Source organism: Lynx rufus, unplaced genomic scaffold, assembly GCF_022079265.1.
Source record: "Lynx rufus isolate CCGP_SWC_20201006 ecotype Redwood Valley unplaced genomic scaffold, mLynRuf1.p SCAF_26, whole genome shotgun sequence".
NCBI lineage: Eukaryota > Metazoa > Chordata > Mammalia > Carnivora > Felidae > Lynx > Lynx rufus.
Genome location: NW_025814841.1, coordinates 3,794,507 through 3,819,150, shown reverse-complemented (window position 1 = coordinate 3,819,150; position 24,644 = coordinate 3,794,507). Strand labels below are relative to the sequence as shown.

General features: G+C 35.5%; 1 protein-coding gene across 24 annotated transcripts in view; it reads left to right on the top strand.

Moving 5' to 3' along the window:
- Nucleotides 1-24,644, top strand: part of RIMS2 (regulating synaptic membrane exocytosis 2) — a 614,217-nt gene that overhangs the window by 124,855 nt on the left and 464,718 nt on the right. For 11 of the 24 annotated variants that reach the window (XM_047088895.1, XM_047088904.1, XM_047088891.1 and 8 more), the window contains one exon: nt 13,988-13,999. The exons of the other annotated variants lie outside the window; for them this stretch is intronic. In XM_047088895.1, the coding sequence (XP_046944851.1) occupies nt 13,988-13,999 (12 nt within the window). The remainder of the gene's footprint in view (nt 1-13,987; nt 14,000-24,644) is intronic. 24 annotated transcript variants of the gene reach the window in all.

Sequence of the window (24,644 nt, the reverse complement as noted above, 5' to 3'; positions counted from 1 at the left end):
TTTAATTTAATTCTGTTGTGGTCCTAGACATACTTTGAGTGCCTTGAATTCTTTGAAATGTATTGATACTATTTTATGGCCAGAATATGGTTTATTTTGGTAAATGTATGTACTTTTATTTTTTGATGGAGTGTTTTTAAATGTCCTTTAAGTCAAGTTGGTTAATAGAGTTGTTAAAGTTTAGTATATCCTTTTTGATCTTTTGCTTATTTATTTGATAAATTATTAAGGGAGGATATTGAAATATACAACTATACTTGGATTACTCTGTTTCCTTTTGTAGTTCCTTTTTTTTATTATGAAATTTATTGTCAAATTGGTTTCCATTCCTTTTGTAGTTCTATGTATTTTTGTTTTTGTTTTATGTATTTTATTAGGTTCTGTTTTCAAATGCATAAACATTTAGGATTATTATGTCCTATTAACTAATTGTCCCCTTTGTAATCATGAAATGACTTTCTTTATCCCTGGTAACATTCTTTGCTCTGAAGTCCACTTTGTCTAATTTTAATAGAGCTTTCTATTAGGTAGTATTCACATGGTTTATATTTTTCTCTTCCTTTACTTTAGAATAATTTGTGTCTTCATATTTAAAGTATTCTTCTTATAGGGATATAATTGGGCCTTGCTTTCTTAGCCAACATGACCATCTCTGCCTTTTAATTGGGGTGTTTAGATAATTTATATTTAATGTAATTTTTGGTATGGTTTGTTTGAATATATCATTTTGCTTTTTTTCTGCTTGTACCATCTGACTTTTGTTTGTTTTTGTTTTTTGGTTTTCTTTGAATTAGTCAAGCACTTTTTAGGATTCAGGTTATGTCCTTCATTGGCTCGTTAATTTTGTCGACTCTGTTTTATAGCTTTGTTGGTTCTTTGTTTTGTCATTTTATTACTCAGTTCAGGATTTGAAGCATACATCTTTAAATTATCATTGTCAGTCTTAACTGATATTATATCATTTTGTGTATAGTATAGTACAAGAACCTTCCACTAGTGTATTAGCATTTCTACTCTTTTGGACTTTATGTTATGGTGTCATATATTTTACTTATTTTATAAACCCCACAATACTATTATTCTTTTTTATTTAAAAAGTTTATCTTTTAAGGAGTTTTAAATAATAAAAAGAAATATTGTATATTTTCTGTTGTCATTATCATTTCTGGTACTATTCATTTCTTTTTATAGATCTGTATTTCTATATGCTATCATATGTTATCTGTCTGAAATATTTCCTTCAATATTTCTTGTAGTGTGTGTCTGCTGATGTTGCATACTTTCAACTTTTTATGCTGAGAATTTTGCTTTTTATTTTTATTTATTTATTTTTATTTATTGAGGGGGAGAGAGAGCATGCAAACAGGGTAGGGGCAGAGGAAGAGGGAGGGAGAGAATCTCAAGCAGACTTCATGCTCAGCAAGGAGCCCACCATGGGGCTTGATCTCACCACCATGAGATCATGACCTGAGCTGAAATCAAGAGTCGGGGGCGCTTAACTGACTGAGCCACTCAGGCGCTCTTGCTTTTTTTTTTTTTTTTAAGATTTTTTTCTAGGTATAGAATTCTGGGTTGACAGTTACTTTCTTTCAGTATTTTAAAGATGTTTCACTATTTCTAATTAGAAGTGTGATACTATTCTCATTTTGTTTTTCTGTATGTAATATGTCCTTTTTGTCTGATTGTTTTTAAGATAATTCTTTTTATCGCTGCTTACATGCAACTTAATTATAATGTTTGTATATTTTTATTCATGTTTCTTGTGTTTGGAGCTTTTTTGAGCTTTTTGGATCTCTGAGTTTATAGTTTTCATAGGGTTTTGGAAAATTTTGGCCATTATTTCTTCAAATATTTTTTTGGACTTTTCTTTCTTTTCTTTCAGTAACTCTCATTACCTGTACATTAGGCTGCATGACATTGTTCCACAGCTCACTTAAGTTTTTTTCATCAACCGCTTTTTTAGCTTTATCTTTGCTTTTCATTTTATGTGTGTTTTATTGGTATGCTTTTGAGTTTACACTTTTTTTTTTTTTTTTTGGCAATGTCATAGCTGCTGTTAATACCATTCAATATATTTTTTCATCTCGGACATTGTCTTTATGTCCAGTATTTCAGTTTTGAGCTTTTAAAAAATATCTTCTATTAAAAACAATCTTCTATGATCTATTTAAGTTTTGAACTTGTAGAATACATGCTCTGTAATAACTGTTTTGATGTTCTCTTCTGTTAATTTGAACATCTCTGTCAGTTTTTGGGTGGTTTTGATTGATCATTCTCATTATGCTATGCATTTTCCTGACTTTTTATATGCCTGTATCTCATGTTGGGTGCCAAGCACTGTAAATTTTACTTGTTGGGTCGGGTATTTTTGCATTTTCATAACTCTTCTTGAGCTTTGTTCACAGATGCAATTAAGTTACATGGACACAAGTTAATACTTCTGCAGCTTGCTTTTATAAATATTAGGTTGATCTGGAAAAGTGCTCGGTTTAGTACTAATTATGTTCTTCTACTGAGTCAAGGCTTTCCTGAGTACTTTAGCTAATTTTGTATATGCTTATTACATATGAATTAAGAGATTTTCCAATCTTGTTGGTGGACACATCCACTGTTCGCTCTAACTCTTCAGGTGATTTTTTCCCCCTTTCCTGGGTATTTTCTCACATTCATGCTTACTCATCATTACTAAGCTGAATACTTGAAGGGATTGTCTCCAGTTATCTGGGGTTCTCTCTCTGTGCATCTTTTTCTTCTCTGGTAAGTTGGCCACTGAAATGCAGCCATGTTGGTCTCTTCAGATTGTCGGTTTATTCTCTTCTGCTGAGGATGTTTGCCAAACTGAACTTGAGCTCCTCTGTACTGCTCTGCTGTCTGGAAAGTCTCTCAAAGCACTAAAACTGGGGCAATTGTAGAGCTTATTTTGTTTGTTTCCCATATTTTAGCTATTCTGGACTTCTTTGCCTGATGTCCAGTATCTTGAAAACCATTCGTTTATATATTTTTCTTGTGTTATATTTTGTTTGCCAGGCAGGTGGAGAAATCTAGTTCTTGTTACCCCATTTAGGCCACAAGTAGAAGTCTGTAATGACATCTGACTATAGTTTGCTTGAAATTATATATTCTGGTTTCTAACGTATGGTCACTTTATGCTGAACAAAGTTTTAGTCAATAAATTAAGTAAAATTAAGTAAAATAAATTAAGTGAAATATTGGAATGCCCCTTGGAAGTCTGTTTTATTGTAGAACTATGAAACTCTGCATGTTGTAGGGGTGCCTGCGTGGCTCAGTTGGTTTTAACAAGCAGCCAACTTTGGCCCAGGTCATGAGCTTGCAGTTCGTGGGTTCAAGCCCCATTTTGGGCTCTGTGCTGACAACTCAGAGCCTGGAACCTGCTTTGGATTCTGTGTCTCCCTCTCTCTCTGCCCCTCCCCTGCTCACACTCTGTCTCTCTGTCTCTCTCTTTCTCTCTAAAAAATAAATAAACATTAAAAAAAATTTTTTTTAAATCTCTACATGTTGTGGATTAGCTTGGTGGATGGTTTATGGGAGAGGGAAGGAACCCAAGGCAGTATTCCCTACTTTTCTCATATTTTTTTCTTATATCTGAGGGATGTGTTAGGAGAATGAAACGTAAGTAAAAATAATCTAGATTTTAGCTCAAGAAGGATAGCTTTGGGTTTCTTTTATTGGTTTTCTGCATTTTCATTCATAATCTACTTGAGGAAGCATTCCTTTGTATGATATGTATAAAGGTTGTCTATATTCTAAATGAAAAAAGTACTGAGTTCAGTTTTTCTCTTTTCACATTGGATCATCCTATGTATGCTCCGCTGCCTTATGTAATAGAAGGAGGCTTTTGCTCTCAATAGGTGCTAAATACACTTTTTGATTTATCATAGCCCCAAAGGATTAAGCTCAGCGAAATTTGCTCAGACTATTTTTATGGAGTAGAATAATGAGAATACAAATATTTCATAGCTTAAAATTTAATTATAAAGCTATTTTAAAATTATTTTAGTAATCTCCTATGAGAACAAGATAAAATAACCTTTTGTTTTAATTTTGAGGCTCTTTCATGTGGAGCCATCCTTAACAATTAATTAACTCTTTTGAGATACATTTATGATTCAGCGAGAATAAACTCAGTGCAGGACATATGGAAACACCAATACAATAAGATTTATGAAATATTGATTTCATTTATTTCCTTTTAAGATGATCCCCCTTAGTAAATTAAAGCTATATATTTAGTTCAGATTGAAAAATAATGACTTTATAAGGAAGAAATTATTTTGTAATCATAGAATGGTGATTCTAATAAGACGGACAATAAAGGTTATATATAATGAGGATTATTTTAAGCTTCAAAGCATAGCAACATTAATTTTTTTCTTTCTTTTGCCTTTTGTTGGGAAAAATAGATTACCAAATGCTTAAAAGATAATCTAATTTTGAAAAAGTAAAGAATATACATTTTTCAAATTGTATTAATTTACAAGTGTAATAGATGTGATTTTTTTCACTAGAAATTATATCAGTTTTGAAGCAGAATGAATTATAACTTTAGAATAGTTATAAAAGAAAGTAATCCTGAAGCAAGTCCCTTAAAATATATTGATATACATGCGTTCAAGATATCACATGCTAAGAGTGAAATAATATAGACATTTCTACTGCATAACCAAGTCATTAAGTATCACTTACATGCAAAAAAATTTTAATGATTAATTTTTAAATTGTTCACTGAGAGATAAATGGTGATTAGAGTATTTTTGCAATCCTTCAGGTAGTTTTTTATTTTTTAGAAATTTCAAGTCATGGGGTGCCTGGCTGGCTCAGTCAGAAGAACATGTGATTCTTGATCTTGGGGTCATGAATTCGAGCCCCACACTGGGTATAGAGATTACTTAAAATAAATTAAATTAAAAAAAATTAAGTCACTGTGATTACCTGCAAGTCTTTGACTAATGTACTAGTATAATATACAATCAGTTCCCGTACACCCAAGGCAAGTGTATGATATATGAGTTTTCTTTTAGACTTCATAGAATTGCTACCTACCAGTATATCAAGAAAAAATTGACATTCTCCAAGAAGAGAATGGCATAAGTTGAGATAATAAAAGAACCAAGTTTTGTTTCTGCCCGGGTGTTGTGTGACTGAGTGACATGTCTTCACTTCACGTCTTAGTGCTTCTGTTTTAAAATCTGTAAAATGAGGGGCGCCTGGGTGGCTCAGTCGGTTAAGCGTCTGACTTCGGCTCAGGTCATGATCTCGCGGTCGGTGAGTTCAAGCCCCGCGTCGGGCTCTGTGCTGACAGCTTAGAGCCTGGAGCCTGTTTCAGATTCTGTGTCTTCCTTTCTCTCTGACCCTCCCCCATTCGTGCTCTGTCTCTCTCTGTCTCAAAAATAAATAAACATTAAAAAAATTAAAAAAATAAAAAAAAATCTGTAAAATGAAATCATCTGTGATTTCTAAGATCTTTTCTGGGTTTGACATTTTATGATTTTAAAATTAATACTAGGTAACTCATGTAATGCTTGAAGTACTTAAAAGTACATTCATTTAGCCAAATATACTTACTACTTAAATAATTTTAAAAAGGGAATTGAGAAGCTTTCATTAGTTGTTTTATGTTGCTATATCTAATACACTTTGGTTTCTCTCCCCATCCCACATTTGTATGACATGGGAGTGTTGAGGGCACCACTTAAATTTTAGTAACTGTGTTCATAAGCATTTGAGAAATAGGTAAAACTTATTAGAATAATACAATTCGTAGGACCACCCTTATCCTGAACTTCAAGCCTCTGAGCTCGTTAACCTAGAATATGTGTGAATATTGTTAAAAAATGGTTGTAGAATTTAAAAAGAAGAATTATTTCGCCTCATCGATGTCAACCTCCCTTAATGGTACAGAATAAAATAGGGACTGCGAGAAAAAAATCTAACTTGCAGAATCTTAGGATATTTACACTTCCTCATACATATGAGCATCGTGGAAGGAGGCAAAACAATGTTGCAAATTGAACATAAACGAAAACATTTTCACCAAAGTTTACACGAACTCACTCCCTCTTCATATGGCATCTTTATATAGTTTTCATCTGGCTCAGCCCCCATTTCTGTCACCTGTATAGCATGATTCAGTGTGGGTAATATTACCGAGAAGAGCAAGGAAGCTTACAAATACTATTGTAGTTATCTGTTTGGGATTGTTTCTCTTCAAGAGCCTCTGGATGATTCCATAGGCATTTTATACTCTTGAGGTATGTGGCAGTGGGCTTGAAAGTGAGGTCGTGTACCCCTGCTGTGGAAGGAAGGGAGGCTTTCTGGAGAGTAGATGAATGTGAATTACTTAAAGGGCAAAAATTCCCATATGTATTCTTTCATTTTTTTTCCTTAAAATTGATCCACTCGAGAACATTTCTGTTTTTTGAAATTTTCTTTCCGACTCCCTTTTACAATTGATTGCCCTTATACTCTTCAAAGAAAAGCATGCTTCTTAACCCAATCTAATGTGGATAATGTATTGCCTCAGGATGTGAAAATTTCTGGGGTGCCAAACAAAGTGACAATTCTAGAATGTACTGTCCATGAGGGTAAAGCAGTGAGAGGTTTTGTAAGAAATATAGAAAGGGGCGGCACCATGTTTCATTCAGGCAGCAGACTTCTGGCAAGACTCTGGTGCCTCATTTCTCTTTTATAATTTTGATGTGAGATGATTGTCATGGTGACCCATAGTGGCACATTTATTTGAATTTAAAAATAGAGTCAGACTCTGAGAGAAAGTCAGATTCGTCTGATAGTTTCTCAACATGGCCTCGTTTTGCCAAATAGGTTATATGGCAGACATTTCCCCTATATTGAATGAGGTAAATCCGCAGCCCCAAGATTTGTTAAAAATATTATTGAAGTGTACCTACAATACACAGCATGTCTGGAAATGTATCCTTTCCAGCTATTTAAACTTCACATTTAAATGTTATCTTAAAAATGTGTGAGGAGTACATGGTTTCAGAAATTTATTTTAGAAAAAAGAAAAAAATGTATGCAGACTACTGATATAGCAGGTGCAGTGTATGCTTGGTTAATGGCATATGTGCGTTTGAAAGGTTTGCTATTTATTTGCTGTCTACTTGCTCCTGACCACTTGGTGGGAAGAATCCTGCTCAGTACCTAATATCCTCATCAGTAGACGAAGTTAGCTCCTTATCCGTAGGTAAGATGAGCACTAGGTTAAATAGATTTTACTTAGCTTGTTTGGGGAAGAATAATAATAGCATTTGCCATGAATTCTAATCATAATAGTAGACTTTATGTTAGTTTACTAGATAAGGGAATTTAGGATGTCACCGAAACTGCCACATAGTTAAATAGATACTAGGTAGGGGAGCGCAAAGGACATGTAATGCAGACAATATGTGAGAGGAGGGTTAGACATAGTTATGAATTTCTCTACCCTTTTTAAGTGAAATACTCAATAAATCTCACCCAATTCTTTTTCAAACATTCCCCCCAAAATGTTTGACTTCAAACATAGGCACAGAAATAAACGAACTCGTGTCTGAAACAAAAGTGTTGTTTTTTTAAGTTAAAAATAATTCTGATCCATAAAAAGAAAGGCCATAAGGGGACACAAAGAAACTTTTGGAGGTGACAGATATGTCTGTTACCTGGATTGTGGTGATGGTTTCATGGATGTATGCATATGTTTAAAGTCATCAAATTGTATACATTAATATATGTAGTTTTCTAGGTATCTAAATAAATAAATTGATGGCCCATTTGAAAAAAAAAAAAGGACATAAGATTCTCCTTTTGAAGTCTTGTCTTTTTAACTTCCTTTCAATAAATATATTAGAATACCACTAAGTCTCACTTAGGTCAAAACAGAGTATGTATTTTCCTATCACCGAAACAACCCCAGATCTATTCCTTCTATAAATTTCAGCTTTTTTGAATGATGCCACTATCTGTTGTTCTGTCACCTAGACCAGAAAACCAGGTATACTCTCAGGTTTTTGTCCATTGCTGTTCTTCCCCCCACAAATATTTGGATTTGATTATTTCCTCTCTTATCTACAAGAGCCAATAACTGCTGTCCTTTTTAGGCTTTCACCTTCTTCACCTGGACTAATGTTAGTCTCCTAAATGGTCTCTCTCCTCCAGTCCAGATTCCTCACACACATCCCTCCCACGTCCCTACCGTGATATTTGTAAAATGCTGATCTGATTGTTTTACCTCCTGCTTAATAACTAGTTAATGATGACTCATTGTTTGAATGGAGTTTCTAATGGCATAAAGCGCCCTTTCCCTATGATTCGTACCCTGCCTAACTCGAGACACATGCTTCACTCCATCCTGTATGCCCCAGCCAGACCACACTCCTTGCATTTCTCTTAAATTATTACTGTCATTTATCTCTTACAGTTTTGCTTACCCTGCCACTTTAATCTGAAACACAGCTCTGTTTTCCCCTGGACCCTGCTCCTACCCATAAATAACCCCTCCCCACCTGATGAACACGTCTTCTTCTTTTTTTTTCTTTTTCTGAATTTAAGCATCATCTCCCCATGATGCTTTCTTTGGGCAACTCATGCGAGTTAATCACTCACTCTTTTGTGCCTCAGTGGATTCCAAAGACTGCTAATCTAGTACTTTTAACATTTTATGATTAAGTGACTGTATTTCTCTACGTCCTCCTGTTTACTGTAGGTTTCCATGTACTCAGCATATAATAGGTCAGTATAAATACCTGTTGAGTGAATGAATGGAAGAAAGAAATCTGGTGTACTCATCATGGGCATGTTATTTTGAGAGAGGTATTGCCTTTTTCTCTTTTTAATGATTTATTTATTTTTTAGAATTTACATCCAAGTTAGTTAGCATATAGTGCAATAATGATTTCAGGAGTAGAATCCGGTGATTCATCCCCTACATATAACACCCAGTGTTCATCCCAGAGAGTGTCCTCCTTAATGCCTCTTACCCACTTAGCCCATCCACCCACCCACAGCCCCTCTAGCAACCCTCAGTTTATTCTAGATATTTAAGAGTCTCTTATGTTTTGTCCCCCTCCCTGTTTTTATATTATTTTTGCTTCCCTTCCCTTATGTTCATCTGTCTTGTATCTTAAATTCCACATATGGGTGAAGTTATATATTTGTCTTTCTCTGACTAATTTTGCTCAGCATAATACTCTCTAGTTCCACCCACGTTGTTGCAAATGGCAAGATTCCATTCTTTTTGATTGCCGAGTAATTCTCCATTGTGTATAATATATACACACACACATATATGTTTCAGATTAAAGTGGCAGGGGAAGCAAAAACATAAGAGGTCAACGGCAGTAATAATTTAAGAGAAATGCAAGTAGTGTGGTCTGGCTGGGGCATACAGAATGGAGTGAAGCATGTGTCTCGAGTTAGGCAGGGTACGAATCATAGGGAGAGGGCGCTTTATGCCATTAGAAACTCCATTCAAGTTTCATTCTTCTTTATCCATTCATCCGTTGATGGACATTTAGGCTCTTTCCATACTTTGCCTATTGTCGGTAGTGCTGCTGTAAACATTGGAGTGCATGTGCCCCTTCGAAACAGCACACCTGTATCCTTTGGATAAATGCCTAGTAGTGCAATTGCTGGGTCATAGGGTAGTTCTATTTGTAATTTTTTGAGGGACCTCCATACGTTTTCCAGAGTGGTTGCACCAGTCTGCATTCTCACCAGCAGTGCAAAATGGTTCCTCTGTCTCTGCATCCTCGCCAACAGCTGTCATTGCCCGAGTTGTTAATTTTAGCCACTCTGACTGGTGTGAGGTGGTATCTCGTTGTGGTTTTGATTTGTATTTCTCTGACGATGAGTGATGTTGAGCATCTTTTCATGTGTCTGTCGGCCCCCTGGATGTCTTCTTTGGAAAAGTGTTCAGAGATAGGCATTGTCTTTTGATCCGGCTCCTTGCTGCAGCTCAGCACTGTGATAATGTGTTTTGAAGATGGCAGTCTAAACCTGTGAATGAATAAATAAAAAGGTAAATTGTATAGGCAGTGTGTAATTGTTGCAACTCTTAGAAGAAGGGAGTAGGCTTGACAGAGTAATATTGTAGTGGTGCGAGAGGTGGTTTAAGATTGGTTATATAAGGTAGGCAAGAAGAGAGAGACAAGTGATGGTAGTTTAACTATGTAGAGTATACAGCATTGATATAGAGGGGAATCTACCTTTTTGGCAATGGAAGAAAGCAGAAGGGGAAAGACTAAATATTTAAGAGAAGGAGTCTAAGGGGAGCTGACATTAGTTTACTAGGTGACTGGGGGACTAATAATACAAAGTTGTACAAATATACAAAGAATAGTCATTGGCAGATGCAGTTGCCATATTTAGTCACAAATAGTGCTATGACTATCAGGAGCACGTATCAGACAGGAAAGGGAACAACAAAAACAATGATATAAGTGAGAATGAGAAGGTAGATTAACACTTACATTGATCTTCAGGAGAGGCAACGTGGTTGGTTATTAGCAGAAGCGATAAGACAGTAAGGATGGTCATAGGGAGAGTTGATCATAAGGAAAAATGGTCAGTATAAAATTATTTTAGGGGTGCCTGGCTGTCTCAGTTGGTTAAGCTTCTGACTCTTGATTTAAGCTCATGATCTCCCGGTTCGTAAGTTCGGGTTTGTGAGTTCGAGCCCCGTGTGTCTGCATTGACAGTGCAGAGCCCGCTTGGGATTCTCTCTCTTTCCCTTTCTCTCTACCCCTGCCCCGCTCACGTGTACACATGCATGCTCTCTCTCTCCCTCAAAACAAATAAATAAACTTAAAATTTATTTTAGAAAATAAAATACATTTTTAATAGCTTTTAAAAATAATTTTTCAATATATATGTATTTGTACTCTGAAACTTTTAATAAATGCTTTTCAATATATATGTATTTGTACTCTGAAACTTTTAATAAATGCTTTTGGATGTACTCCAACTGTGGTAATTATGACCTAAAATAATGTAGTTAGCAATGACATTACAGGAAAGATACGTAAAGCCAACAGAGGACGCTGGCATTAGAGTGGCAGCGTGGTGTCGTGGCTTCAGCACAAGTTCTGACGTGAGAAGTTTGAATCCCAGCTTTGTCACTTACTAGCTCTGTGACCTGGTACAAGATGCTTAACCTCTGCTTCCATCTCTCCATTTGTAAATAGAAATAACAATAGTGCTTATCTCACTAGGCGACTGTGAGGATAAAACGAGTCAATATTTGTGAAGCACTTATTTTGTGTTTTTTTATTCAATGAGATCATCAGATTTGTGTGCTGGGTTAGTGTATCCCTTATGGTGGACCTAGACCTCTACTTCTTCCTCTTCCTCAGTCCGGTGTTAAGAGCCTTACTTCTCAGTATCTCCTAAATCAGCCCACTTCTCTCCATTTCTCTGACTATGACTGTAGTTCATACTACTCTCGTATGTGCTTCTTGCCCCAAATATTTCAACATCTTCCTAATTGTTCTCCCAGCTTCTGGACTTGTCCCCTTCCAACAGCGTGCACTTCGCAGCATAGTTGAAGGCTCGGTAAATAGTAGCTAATAATATTGTGCCTCTCATTTATAAATCATATGATAGGTTTTTTGCTTATTTTTTATTCCTGTTGAAAGATAATAAAGATACGATGGCAATAATATTTCACATATGTATTATAGTGAAGTTTTTCCTGTGTCTGTTATAGCTAAAATTTAACTTATTTTATCTGTTCAGAGGGATTAACTATTAGCCAATTCATTAGCTATGGCTTCATTTTCTTTTTTATTTGTGCAATGTGCATTATTTTGTTTAAGTGTTATGCTTCTCAGTTTCAGGCAAATGTTAATATATGTTAATATGTTAATGTGAGGCTTTAGTTCAGACATATCAGTTGTAATCTAGTCATTTTCAAATACTTTTATTCCAAATATGCCAGGCTTGTTTGTGTTTTTGTGCTTTTTGCATTTTTCATTTTGTTGCATAAAATAGTCTCCCTTACTGGTCTTGCTTGACATTCTCTTCTTTATTCTTTAAAGATCTGCTTACATCTCAGAAACTTTGTCTTAATCCTTTTTCTTGAAGTCCTGTTATCTCCTCAATCATTGGTGTTTCTATAGTGTTTTGTAGTCTCTCTGTTATGCAGTGATTTTTCTTCTCTTACTACATTTAGTTCTTTGGGAGGAACTGTCTTACTTAATTTACATCTTAGATGTCTTATTACATCTCAGAAATCTAGTGTAGTTCCTGATACATATATAATGAGTGGTCCATAAATGATTTTTGTTGGTCTAAATTATTAGCAATAGAAGTCCTGGACTGTGTACAATAGCTTTTATATGATCTTTAGTTTTAACATTTGTAACAGGTGAAACAGTCAAGAACACAGTAATGTAAAGGATGCAGTCCTGTCCCTTCTATGCAATATCCTATGTTTCATAGTTTAGAATATCAGATATAGAACTACATGCCAGGCACTGGATGGACAGGTTTTCATATTATTTTATTTCAGAAAACCCTATAAAGTAAATATTAATTCCCTGTTTTGCAGACACAGGCTTAACTTAAGAAAATTGTTATTTAAAAATGTTCTGGAATCTGTGTGGTTCAGTTGGTTAAGCGTCTGACTTCGGCTCAGGTCATGATCTTGTGGTTTGTGAGTTCGAGCCCTGCATCAGGCTCTGTGCTGACAGCTCAGAGCCTGAAGCCTGCTTCAGATTCTGTGTTTCCCTTTCTGTCTTCCCCTCCCCCACTCACACTCTATCTGTCAAAAAATAAACGTTAAAAATTTTTTTTAATGTTATTTAAATGTTATTGTATTTATTTTTAAAAAGTTTTAAGTTTATTTATTTATTTTGAGACACAGAGCAAGCATGGGAGGGGCAGAGAGGGAGACAGAGAATCCCAAGCAGACTCTGCACTGTCAGTGCAAAGCCTGATGTGGGGATGGAACTCACAAACCATGAGATCATGACCTGAGCCAAAACCAAGAGTCGGATGCTGAACGGACTGAGCCACCCAGGTACCCCTTTAAATGTTATTTTAAGAAAAGGTGGAATTTTAAGATAGGTCTGCCTGATTGCAAAGTCCTTGCTCTTAGTCACGACTATTATTGCTACTTATCTTTCAGAGAGCAATGATCCCTCAAAATACATGATTTTACTTTGTAATGTATACAGAATTTTTTTAATTTATATAAGTTCTTATAACATATCAGATCATTATCATTACATTATCACCTTGCCAGTTATCATTTCTTTATGTTTTAGTAAAGAGAAATGCAACAATTTTTAACTTCAGAATATCTAAGTACGTTCCCCTTGGCCAAATCATGCATCTCATCGTTTTCTTTTCCACATTTATAGTGGGAATCTATGACCCAAAATTGCCAATTGTCATCAATAACATGTTACCTTTAATGGTTTTTCTAATTAATTTTTTTCCTTGTAGTTAATAAAGCTTGGAAAGCTTCTAAGTTAATGGGACATAAATAACTTTTGGAAGCAATATGCATAATTCATATAGAATTTTGTCTACTTTTGATAGTATATGATGAAATTAAAGATAAACAGTGATGCTCTGTTTTATTGTCTTTGTACTTAAAAGCTATTTGCCTTAAGATTTTTCAATTTCTCTCTTTGAGTTAATTGAGTGTTAAATTGGGATTTTATTTGTGGAAAGAACATCCCCATTTTTCTGATGTTTGTTTTTTTTATTGCTTTTACACAAATTATTGTGTTTATGTATCTTTATAAATTCTAGTATATGGCGTGCTCTTGCTTGAAATATGTGGAAAAAATTTTCCTTTTAAAATGTTTATATTTCACAAAATGCAATTTAGACTTTCTCAGAATTTTTATTTCACTAACAAACTCTTAAAAACTCTTGCTTGTTTTAAGAATGGAATTAATTATTATTTTTTTTTGTTTTGTCTTTTCTGTCTTTTCTAACTTGCTTTCGTGGATATTCACACCAGGAGGACAAAGTGGTTAGAGTCTTTTTTCTGTCTAATATTATTTTTTTCTTGTTGCTATTATTGCTAGTTTTAATTTTATAGCTGTATTTAATTTGTATGCTTCTAAGTGTTTTGTTACAGCCATTGTGCATGATAATTGCTATACATTAATATATTTTAAGCATGCTATCTGATTTTACTGAAAAACATATTTCATTATATTATAGATGAAACTTTGATTATTTGATTCTTAAAAAAGCTTGCCTCTTTAGCATTTTGTACCTTTTTAAAGGCGATAGCCCAGCATTTTTCATTGTGATAAGAATTCCTTTAATCTTCTTATGTTTCTCTAAACTCATTGTATTGGTCAGAGTTTTTAACAGAAGCTTCTGAGTTAGTATAAAGATTTAATCTTTGTAATAATGAGTCTCAATAGCATCAAACATGGATTTTCTGAAGTACATGTTTATACTTGATTTGAGTATTTAATATATTTTTATTTTTCTTAACAATATGTTTTAGAGATTGGTAAAATGTCTATGTTGTATGCTCATGTTGATTATTGGATATAATTGTAATTAAAAAATTCTCAGATATATAGAATTTGACCACAGGTAAGATTTGAATAATCTGCTAATGTCTGCAGAAGTCTGATTTGGGTTTGGATTTGGATCTGCTCTGGAGATGTTGACTTCCTGCAAAGCACAGATAAAAACTTTCCTTTCTGATTCCTTTGATGAGTCAGACTAAAACTTGAGGTCTTTTCAAGTTTTCCAAATTTAAATTAGCATGAAACCTAAAGAGAAATCCTTTGGCTGATCTCTTCTTTTATGTGGTTGGAGAATTTTTATTCTTTTTAGTTTTCAGTTACTTGGTTGGGATAACGTAGGTGTTGGCAGATATTGATGTGGGTTCAGAATGAATTCTCTAAAAAAATTTTTTTTAATGTTTATTTTTGACAGCAAGAGAGACACACACAGAGACTGAGTGGGGGAGGGGCAGAGAGAGAGGGAGACACAGAATCTGAAACAGGCTCCAGGCTCTGAGCTGTCAGCACAGAGCCCGACGCGGGGCTCGAACTCATGGACTGCGAGATCATGACCTGAGCCGAAGTCGGCCGCTCAACCGACTGAGCCACCCAGGCGCCCCCAGAATGAATTCTTTGAGGAGAAAAGACACTGTGACTCTGTCACCATCCTTTTTTAATTTTTTTTTTAAATATCTATAGGAATTCTACTAAACTTTTGAGGCAGTTTTGAGGACTTAGAGTCAATCACTGTAGACATGTCCCAGACTGGGCACCATATTCGATCCAGGGCAAGCTCCCTAGAGAACCTGCCAGTTTTCTACAAGCTAAGTTTATCAGCTGACCCTCAAGGAGTACAGTTCAGGCAATTCAATACCTTTAGAATCTCTAGTGCTACTTTTGTGTTCAGAGTTAACACAAGATACATGATGGTTTGATGATTGTAGTTTTCATAGTGAATTCTGACACCTATCCCAGAAACGAGACATTTGGTGATAACTTAGCTATGGAAATGACAAGATTTCATAATATAATAGATAGACTAACAGTATGTGAATTTTATGTGCATTAGAACATTTCAAATAAAATTCAACAGGGTTTTTTATGGTACTCTTTATGCAGCCCTATTTAATAGAACTTCCACTGATGATGAAAATGTTTTATATCTTCAGCATCCAATGCAGTAGACTCTAGTCACATGTAGCTATTGGACATGCAAAATGTGGCTAGTGCAACTGAGGCATTTAAATTTAAATTTTATTTAATTTTAATTAAATTTAAACAGCTATTTATGGCTAGTGGCTAAACAAACTCCAAGCTTGGGGGTGCCTGGGTGGCTTAGTCAGTTAAGTGTCTGACTCTTGATTTCAGCTCAGGTCATGGTCTCATGGTTGTGGGATTGAGCCCTGCTTAAGATTCTTTCTCCCTCTGACCCTCCCCTGCTCATGCTTGCATTCTTTCTCTCTCTCTAAAAAAGAAAGAAAGAAAGAAAGAAAGAAAGAAAGAAAGAAAGAAAGAAAAAGAAAAGAAGGAAGGAAGGAAGAGAGCAAGAAAGAAAGAGTAAGAAAGGAGAAAGAAAGAAAGAAAGAGGAAGGAAGAAAGAAGGAGAAAGAGAAAGAAAGAAAGAAAGAAAGAAAGAAAGAAAGAAAGAAAGAAAGAAAGAAAGACCAAACTTGGATAGTAAACATTAGGTGACTATTCAGCCTCTAAATCAATGCCCTGTACTATAGGAGCAGTATGATGTATATACTAGCAGTAGAGAGAAAAACTGTACAGAATGCAGGAAGGCTACACTTGCCAATGCCAATCTCTTATATAGCCAAGGAAAATAATTGACAAGGGACATCATCCTAAAGCGCAGAACCAGGGAATATGAATGACAATAGTCAAGGGCGAATAGCTGAATCAGGGGCTGCCCAATAGGATAGCCAAAGAAATTAAGGTATGTTTATGTAGGGATTGCTGTGTGCTGTGGACAGTTGACCACTGTATGTTTCTTGTTCTTCCCATTTTTGAATGAGAATTTATGTTGCCATCACTCTGTTTTTTCTTCATCATTGTGTATTGAGTGTGTTGGGAACAGACAAGTTGTCTTTCAGTGTGTAGGTCAGTGGTTCACAATAATGCACACTAGACCATGATGGAGAGATTTTTCTCTACCTCACAGATCCCACACTCAGAGCTAGATTTTGTAACTAGATGAGACTTTGGGATTATCTCCCTTGGGGAAGGAGTGAATGTGTTATGTGTTTTATACATACATACATACATATGTATGTATATACATACACACACAGACATGCACACACACACACATATATAAAGACTTTTGATTAATTGAAAGAGCACAGTGTTCTAGAACCTGTTCAATGGCTATCTTAACAGACATTTTCAACTTCTTTCTCTCTTTCAATCCCCAATGGAACGACTTGAAAAATATAAAATTTTTTAGTCCTTGCAACTGGGAATGATTGTGGCAGTTCTAGCAAACGAAATGTAAGAAAATTTATGAGGGCTTCTAGAAAGTCATGATAAAAAAAATAAATAAAGTGTAGTTGGCACTACCTTTTAATGCAAAAGTGTTATCTTGAGTTTTACCAGCCCTTGGTGAAGGTGAGCCAAGAGTATCGGAATCATTAGGCATGCCATCGTTGAGCTGTTGGTTTAATCGTATCAGACACCTTTCTTCAATGTGAGAAAAATATCCGCCCTCAATGAGTTCCTGTCACTAGTAGTCAGATTTTCTGTTGCTTATAGACAAAAACATTCCTAGTGGAAACATTAGTGGAGATGTAATGTGCAGCAGGGAAACCCTACAAACATCCCGAGTTTTCTTCAGAAATATCAGACTAGAATAAAGAAATACATGTTGATCATTGCCCAGATACTCATCTATCTGCCTTTGCCCCTGTGTTTGAAGAGTTAGGATCACTTAACACCTCAGGTTGCAAACAGTAAATTAATATGAATGTGTTGGTCTGAGAGATTGAATATTTGCTTAAGTATGAATTTATCCTATTTCACATAGACTCAAAGAAAAAGGATTGATTGTATATATTTTTAATGTACTTTGGATGTTTCTTTGAGTTTTGTGCGAAACAAATAAGGAAACTGAATTTCTATGGTAAATTATTTGCCCATAGGCTAGAGCATATCTCTGTTTATCTTGCAATGAATACTGACCTATTCATGTCTAGTGAAAGCATAATGAAATTATAGCTTTGGGAACAAAGTGATGCTCATTTCACTGTCTAGAGATAATATTATCTGTTTGTATAAAGACCACTGTAATGAGGATCTTAAATTATTCCTCTACCTCTTTTTATAATAGTGATCGGGTCTCTTAGGATACTAGTATCTCTTGAGACCCTGGAAAATAAAATTTTCACTCATTAGTGATGGACTGTTGACCTTTACTGTAAAAAGTAATGTTACTAATGGTTATTGTTATTGGAATGAAGGATGCGGACAGATGATACGTGACTTGTATTTCTCCCATTTCAGGAACAGGAAGATTATCTGTTGGGTTGCAGCTGTAGCTATGATATTCAGGGCAAAGTGCTTTGTTTTCATTGAAATGTGATGCTTTTTCTGATGGAAGCACATTATTCAGGCTTCCATACCCTATACGTTTATCTAACTGCTCATTGTAATTCTCATTTGGAGTTGCAATTCAGCAAAAAGGTATTTTTCAAGTTACTGTATATTTGAATGTTCCATTTCATCTGGGCAATAGCTGTGCCAAGTTGCATTCCAGCAAATACTGTCTTAACAGTGATAAATTAATTTGTTTGCGTTTGCATTTCTACTCAAAAATACAAAAGCATGTATACAATATTAATAAAATTGTTCTAGAAATGGGATATAAGAGCTCTCCTAGGGCCAACTTTTATAATAAAATCACAACTTTCAATACTACTCGTACCATCCTACCTCTTATCACAAGCCTGACAGAGACCAGAATTTGTACATTTTCAGCAAGAATACTATACAAACATCCAGAGTTTTTTGTTAGTGATATAGAAGTATTTTGAACTATATTGTTTAGCAACATACCATTCAACAAAAATGTGGAAAAAAATGCATTTAGAAGACAGGAGGAGGGCGGGGAGATTGGGGAAGTAGGTGATAGAGGATTAAGAGGTTCAGACTTCCACTTACGAAGTAAATAAGTCACAGAGATGAAAAGTACAGCATAGGGAATATAATCAGTAATATCATAATAACATTGGGTGGTGATGGATGGTAACTATGCTGGTTGTGGTGGGCACTGAGTAATTTATAGAATTGTTAAATCAATGTGTTGTACACCCGAAACTAATATAACACTGTATGCTAATTGTACTTCAGTAAAAAACAAACAAAACAGGAGGTTTTGAGTAAATCAAAAGACAGATAGGGATTGCTGAATATTTGCCTGGATATTTTATATATATTCTAAATTTAGAGAAAAATTTATAATTTTAAAAATCGTGCATCTGAGCAGTTGCATAGTTTTTGTAAATGGGCAAGTGAACTTTGAAAATCTGCTTTAGGTCTCTTTTGAAAAGGGATTAAAACTCACACCGTGGAAATTCTGTGACATGACACATGTGTGAAATAAAATATACTAGAGGGAAGTGATAAAGAATATATATGACAAGTGAAAATACTAATAACTAAATGTTGAAGTTTTTAGAGGTTGATGTTACTAATAAGAACTGATTTAAAGTGACTCTTAGCTTGACTACGATAGAGATCAGAGGAAGTTGGAGAGACCACGATGTATATTTATATAAAGTTGCAGCGTAGCTAACTTCTTGAGAGCAGGGACAGATCATACATTGTGATTATGTATTTTACTACTTCTTCACCTTTTAGGCAACTTTTACTTTCATCAAATTATTCCACTCAGGTATTCCATTCCATTGAATCTACGATTGAAACGAGACCTGTTTGTTTATCCTCTATGAGATTCCCATAACTATGAAATGCCATAGATGAATGTTTATGAGCTCCTGAAATAGGAGACAGTGTCATTGGCTACATGCAGTGAAGGATTTGAGAGTTGAGAGTTAAAACTGAGAAATTTAGTGGTTGAATAAAGAGGATAAAAAAGAATAGTATATGATGACAACTAGATTTTTGCATTGAATGAAGATATTTGTGCGGAAGCCAACATATGGAAGATAGAGGACATATTTGGGGCAGGAAAGGAAGGCACTGATTGTAGTTATGGGGATACAGAGTTTGAAGAGCTTTTAGGAAACCAAGAAAGAGGTGTTTATTAATAATAACAACAGCTAACTGTATTAAACAATCATTCTGTATGAAGAGCACTGTAATAAACTTTACAACGTGTATTATTTCATTCCTCATGATAACTTCTATTTAACAGTGAGTGGTGGGAGGCCTCATAGGGGCTGAGGTGGGATGCAACATGAAATGATTAAGAACAAAAACTCTATTTTCAGAATGCCCTGGTTTAAAGTCAGGCTCTATCACTTTACTACTTATTATTATTTGGGCTAGTTACTTCACTACTATAAGCCTCACTTTCCTCATCTCTAAAATGGAGGTTACATTCTTTTTTTATTGTTGTTGTAATATTCTTTTTTATGGCTGAGTAATGGTAAATTAAATATATATACCACATGTTTATCCATTCATCAGTTGATGGACACTTGGGTTGTTTCCACAATTCGGCTATTGTAGATGATGCTGCTATAAACATCGGGTGCATGATCCCTTTGAATTAGTATTTTTGTATTCTTTGGGTGAATACCCAGTAGTGTGGTTGCTGGATCATAGGGTAGTTCTATTTTTAACTTTTTAAGGAATCTCCCTACTGGTCCCCACAGTGGCTACACCAGCTTGCATTCCCACCAACAGTGCAAGAGGGTTCCTCTTTCTCCACATCCTTGCCAACACCTGTTGTTTCTTGTGTTGTTGATTTTAGCCATTCCGACAGGTGTGAGATGATATCTCATTGTAGTTTTGATTTGCATTTCCTGGATGGCAAATGATGTTGAGCATTTCATTTTCATGTATCTGTCAGCCGTCTGTGTGCCTTCTTTGGAAAAATGTCTTCTGTTCATTTTTTAATTGGATTATTTGTTTTTTAGGTGTTGAGTTTGATAAGTTCCTTATAGATTTTGGATACTAACCCTTTACTGGATATGTCATTTGCAAATATCTTCTTCCATTCTGTAGGTTGCCTTTTAGTTTTTTTAATTGGTTGCTTCTCTGTGTAGAAGTTTTTTATTTTGGGGCGCCTGGGTGGCTCAGTCGGTTAAGCGTCCGACTTCAGCCAGGTCACGATCTCGCGGTCCGGGAGTTCGAGCCCCGCGTCGGGCTCTGGGCTGATGGCTCAGAGCCTGGAGCCTGCTTCCGATTCTGTGTCTCCCTCTCTCTCTGCCCCTCCCCCGTTCATGCTCTGTCTCTCTCTGTCTCAAAAATAAATAAACGTTAAAAAAAAAAAAAGAAGTTTTTTATTTTGATGAAGTCCCAACAGGTTATTTTTGCTTTTGTTTCCCTTTCATCAGGAAACAAATTTAGAAAGATGTTGCTATGGCTGATGTCAAAGGGGATAGTGCCTGTGTTCTCTAGGATTTTTATGGTTTCAGGTCTCACATTTAGGTCCTTCATCCATTTTGAATTTATTTTTGTGTATGGGGCAAGAAAGTGGTCCAGTTTCATTCTTTTGCATGTTGCTGTCCAGTTTTCCCATCACCATTTGTTGAAGAGACTGTTTTTTGTCCATTGCATATTCTTTCTGGTGCTGTTAAAGATTAATTGACCATATAGTTGTGGCTTCATTTCTGGTTTTTCTATTCTGTTTCATTGATCTATGTGTTTATTTTTGTGCTAGCACCATACTGTTTTTTTTTTTTTTTTCTTTTTTCAACGTTTATTTATTTTTGGGACGGAGAGAGACAGAGCATGAACGGGGGAGGGGCAGAGAGAGAGGGAGACACAGAATCGGAAACAGGCTCCAGGCTCTGAGCCATCAGCCCAGAGCCCGACACGGGGCTCGAACTCACGGACCGCGAGATCGTGACCTGGCTGAAGTCGGACGCTTAACCAACTGCGCCACCCAGGCGCCCCGCACCATACTGTTTTGATCACTACAGCTTTGTAATATAACTTGAAGTCTGGAATTGTGATGCCTCCAGCTTTGCTTTTTTTTTTTTTTTTTTTTTTTCTTTTCAAGGTTGTTTGGTTTTTCGGGGCAATGACATGCATGGAGCTAGAGAGTATTATGCAAAGTGACATAAGTAGTCAGAGAAAGACAGATACTATATGATTTCACTCATATGTGGAATCTAAGAAACCAAACAAGCAAAAGGAAAAAAGAGAGAGGCAAACCAAGAAACAGACACTTAACTGTAGAGAACAAACTGATGGTTGGCAGAGGGGAGGTAGGTGGGGAAATTGGTTAAAGAGATGATGGGGATTAAGGAGTGCACTTGTGATGAGCACTGGGTGATGTATGTATGTATCACTGTAGTGTGCACTGAAACTAATATAACACTGTATGCTAACTGGAATTTAGGTGTAAAACTTACAAAAAGAAAAAAAGAAAAAAAGAAAAAAAATGGAGATAATAAATAAGTGTACAAGAACAGTGCCTAACCTATAGGGTTGTTTTATTTGATTATTGATTCCTTCCCCAGGACTCTGAGTATCCTCTTTCCTAAGTGCCAAAAACGAAAGCAAAAGCCACCATCCTGCTTTAAAAATAAACAAAATAATTTATCATATTTTAACATAAAAGATAAAAGAGAACAATATATGGTATTGGTTTGGTGATTGTCCTGCGATAGTCATTGGGTCCAGTGATGATCTAACTGTCCTAGATGTATTCTTCCCCTGTTGAGTCTGCTTCGTCTCTCCAAGGCCTTGGTTTAATTTATCTCACTAGGACAAAACCAGGAGAAGACTTTTTATGGGCCAGTTCTTTCTCGTACGGAGCTGCTTGTGAGTCGTCACCTCTGGGAGAATATGCTCATTTCTTATATTCATGATCCCTCCATTTTCTTCTTCTTTACAGCAGTCTCTGCTCTCAATGTCCCTCCCACGCAAAAGGCCCTTTCAGTTTCGTTAACTGTTCCTCTGGTCCCATCTTGTCCTCTGATTCCTGTGTCTCTCCATAGTATAGTTCTTTGTCACTGCTGTGCTGCAGTATATGCAAATGTTTAACTTGTTTTAAAGAACATTATTATGTATTTGGATCAGTAACATAGGAACATGGTACAGAATTCAAAAGATACAAAAGCATATATAGCAAAACTAAGTTTCTTTCCCATCCCTGGCCCTCGGTCTCCCAGCTTCCCAGTCCCCCAAATCTCTTCCCTACAGGCAGCCAGTTAGCATTTTCTTTTATATATTCTGAGATCTATTATATAGACATACAGTTTTTACATAAATATTCTGCACCTTAATTTTATCTCTTACTTCTATATCTTGGAGATGTTTCCATATTGATACATATAGAATTATCACATTTATCTTAACGAATTCATTATCACTTTGTATGGATATGCTACAGTCTATTTAATCAGATTATATGTAAGCTTTTACTATTATAAACCTATTTTTTTAACATATGTCACATTTGTAATGTGCATTGCATTGCATATGTGCAAATATTACCGTAGGATAAATTCCTTGAGATGGAATTGCAGAACATTTCAAATTTTGATCAGTATGCCAAATTGCCTGCTCTGAATGTTGCATTAATTTATATTTCTACTGACAGTAGGCGAGGGTGCTGGTTCTCACATCCTTGATAATACAAGGTATCCATCTTTTTTATCTTTACCAAGCTCATTGTTAGTTTATTTTGCATTTTTCTTACTGTGAGTGATATTGACATCTTTTTATATTTAGAAGCCATTTATGTTTCCTTTTCATTGTACTGTCTGTTCATGCTTTCATCGAAGACGAAAGCTCTGTATTGTGTTTAGGTTCTGAAATCATCAAAAGTACTTTTATTAATGTGTATTCATATTGAAGCAAGATGCTTTGTTAGACACTAGAAGTTTCAGTATGTTTTAAAGTATAGAGCTAGGTAGCAAAAAGGCTAGAAAAGGAAAAAACAAACTTGAAAGGTCCTCTCCTTTTTACGAAATTTTATGATAATTTTGTTGGATTTTCCACATGACCATTCAGAAACAGCTTATGTACAGCAAGTTCACTGCGAAGTGATGCATGTCTTAAATGATAAACAAGGGCAATTTACATGCTATCACTGTTGGCCATGCTATGTTTTCAGACTTAACACATTTATTTTCAAATTGTTGTTTCAAATGTTTCTAAAACTTAGAGCTCATGCAGATATAGTGATGGGATTTATATTTTTAAAGATAAAGACAGGTTCTGCAGTACATCTGAAAGAGCTGTTTACCTCTTTGATACTGTGTCAGAAAACATAGGGAGGATGAAACCCATGATGGAAGTAGGGGATAGGAAATCCCATTTGAATCGACACATTTGGTTAATTTTATGTTTGAGAGGCCGGGTACAGGCGGGGGAGGGTCAGAGAGAGAGGGAGACAGAGATTTTGAAGCAGGCTCTGTGCTGTCAGCACAAAGCCCGATGTGGGGCTCGGATTCACAAACGGTGAAATCATGACCTGAGCCGAAGTTGGACGCTCAACTGAGCCACCCAGGTGCCCCAACACATTTGGTTTTAAGCTAATGAGTTCAAATGATAAATCTTTGTAACTTATGCGGTGTTACTAAAAGTCCAAATGACCACTTTCTAGATTCCCTTTAATCAAAATTCTGTTCCTTTAGTAAAGGGAGACTTTAGTTCTGATTTCATATTTTTTATCATGTAAGGGCTTACATTTTTCTTATTCTGTACTATTCTTTGCTCATTTGTATTAGTTCTTTTTTTTTTTTTTATATGAGTACTCTATATGCTAAAGAATGTGATTCCTTATAGTGTATGCTATAAATACCCCAGGTGTTTTTCTTTTTGTTTACTTATATGTAAAAATGTTTAATTGCCTTATTGTCAAATCTGTCAGTCTTTTTAGCATTGGATTTTATATGTTGCATAGTAAAACCTTTGCTCCAAGATTCCAAAAACAAATTCTCCCATACTCTGCAATGGCCTTTTTTTTTTTTTTTTTTTTTCTTTTTTGGGCAAGAGAAGGGGGGGTAT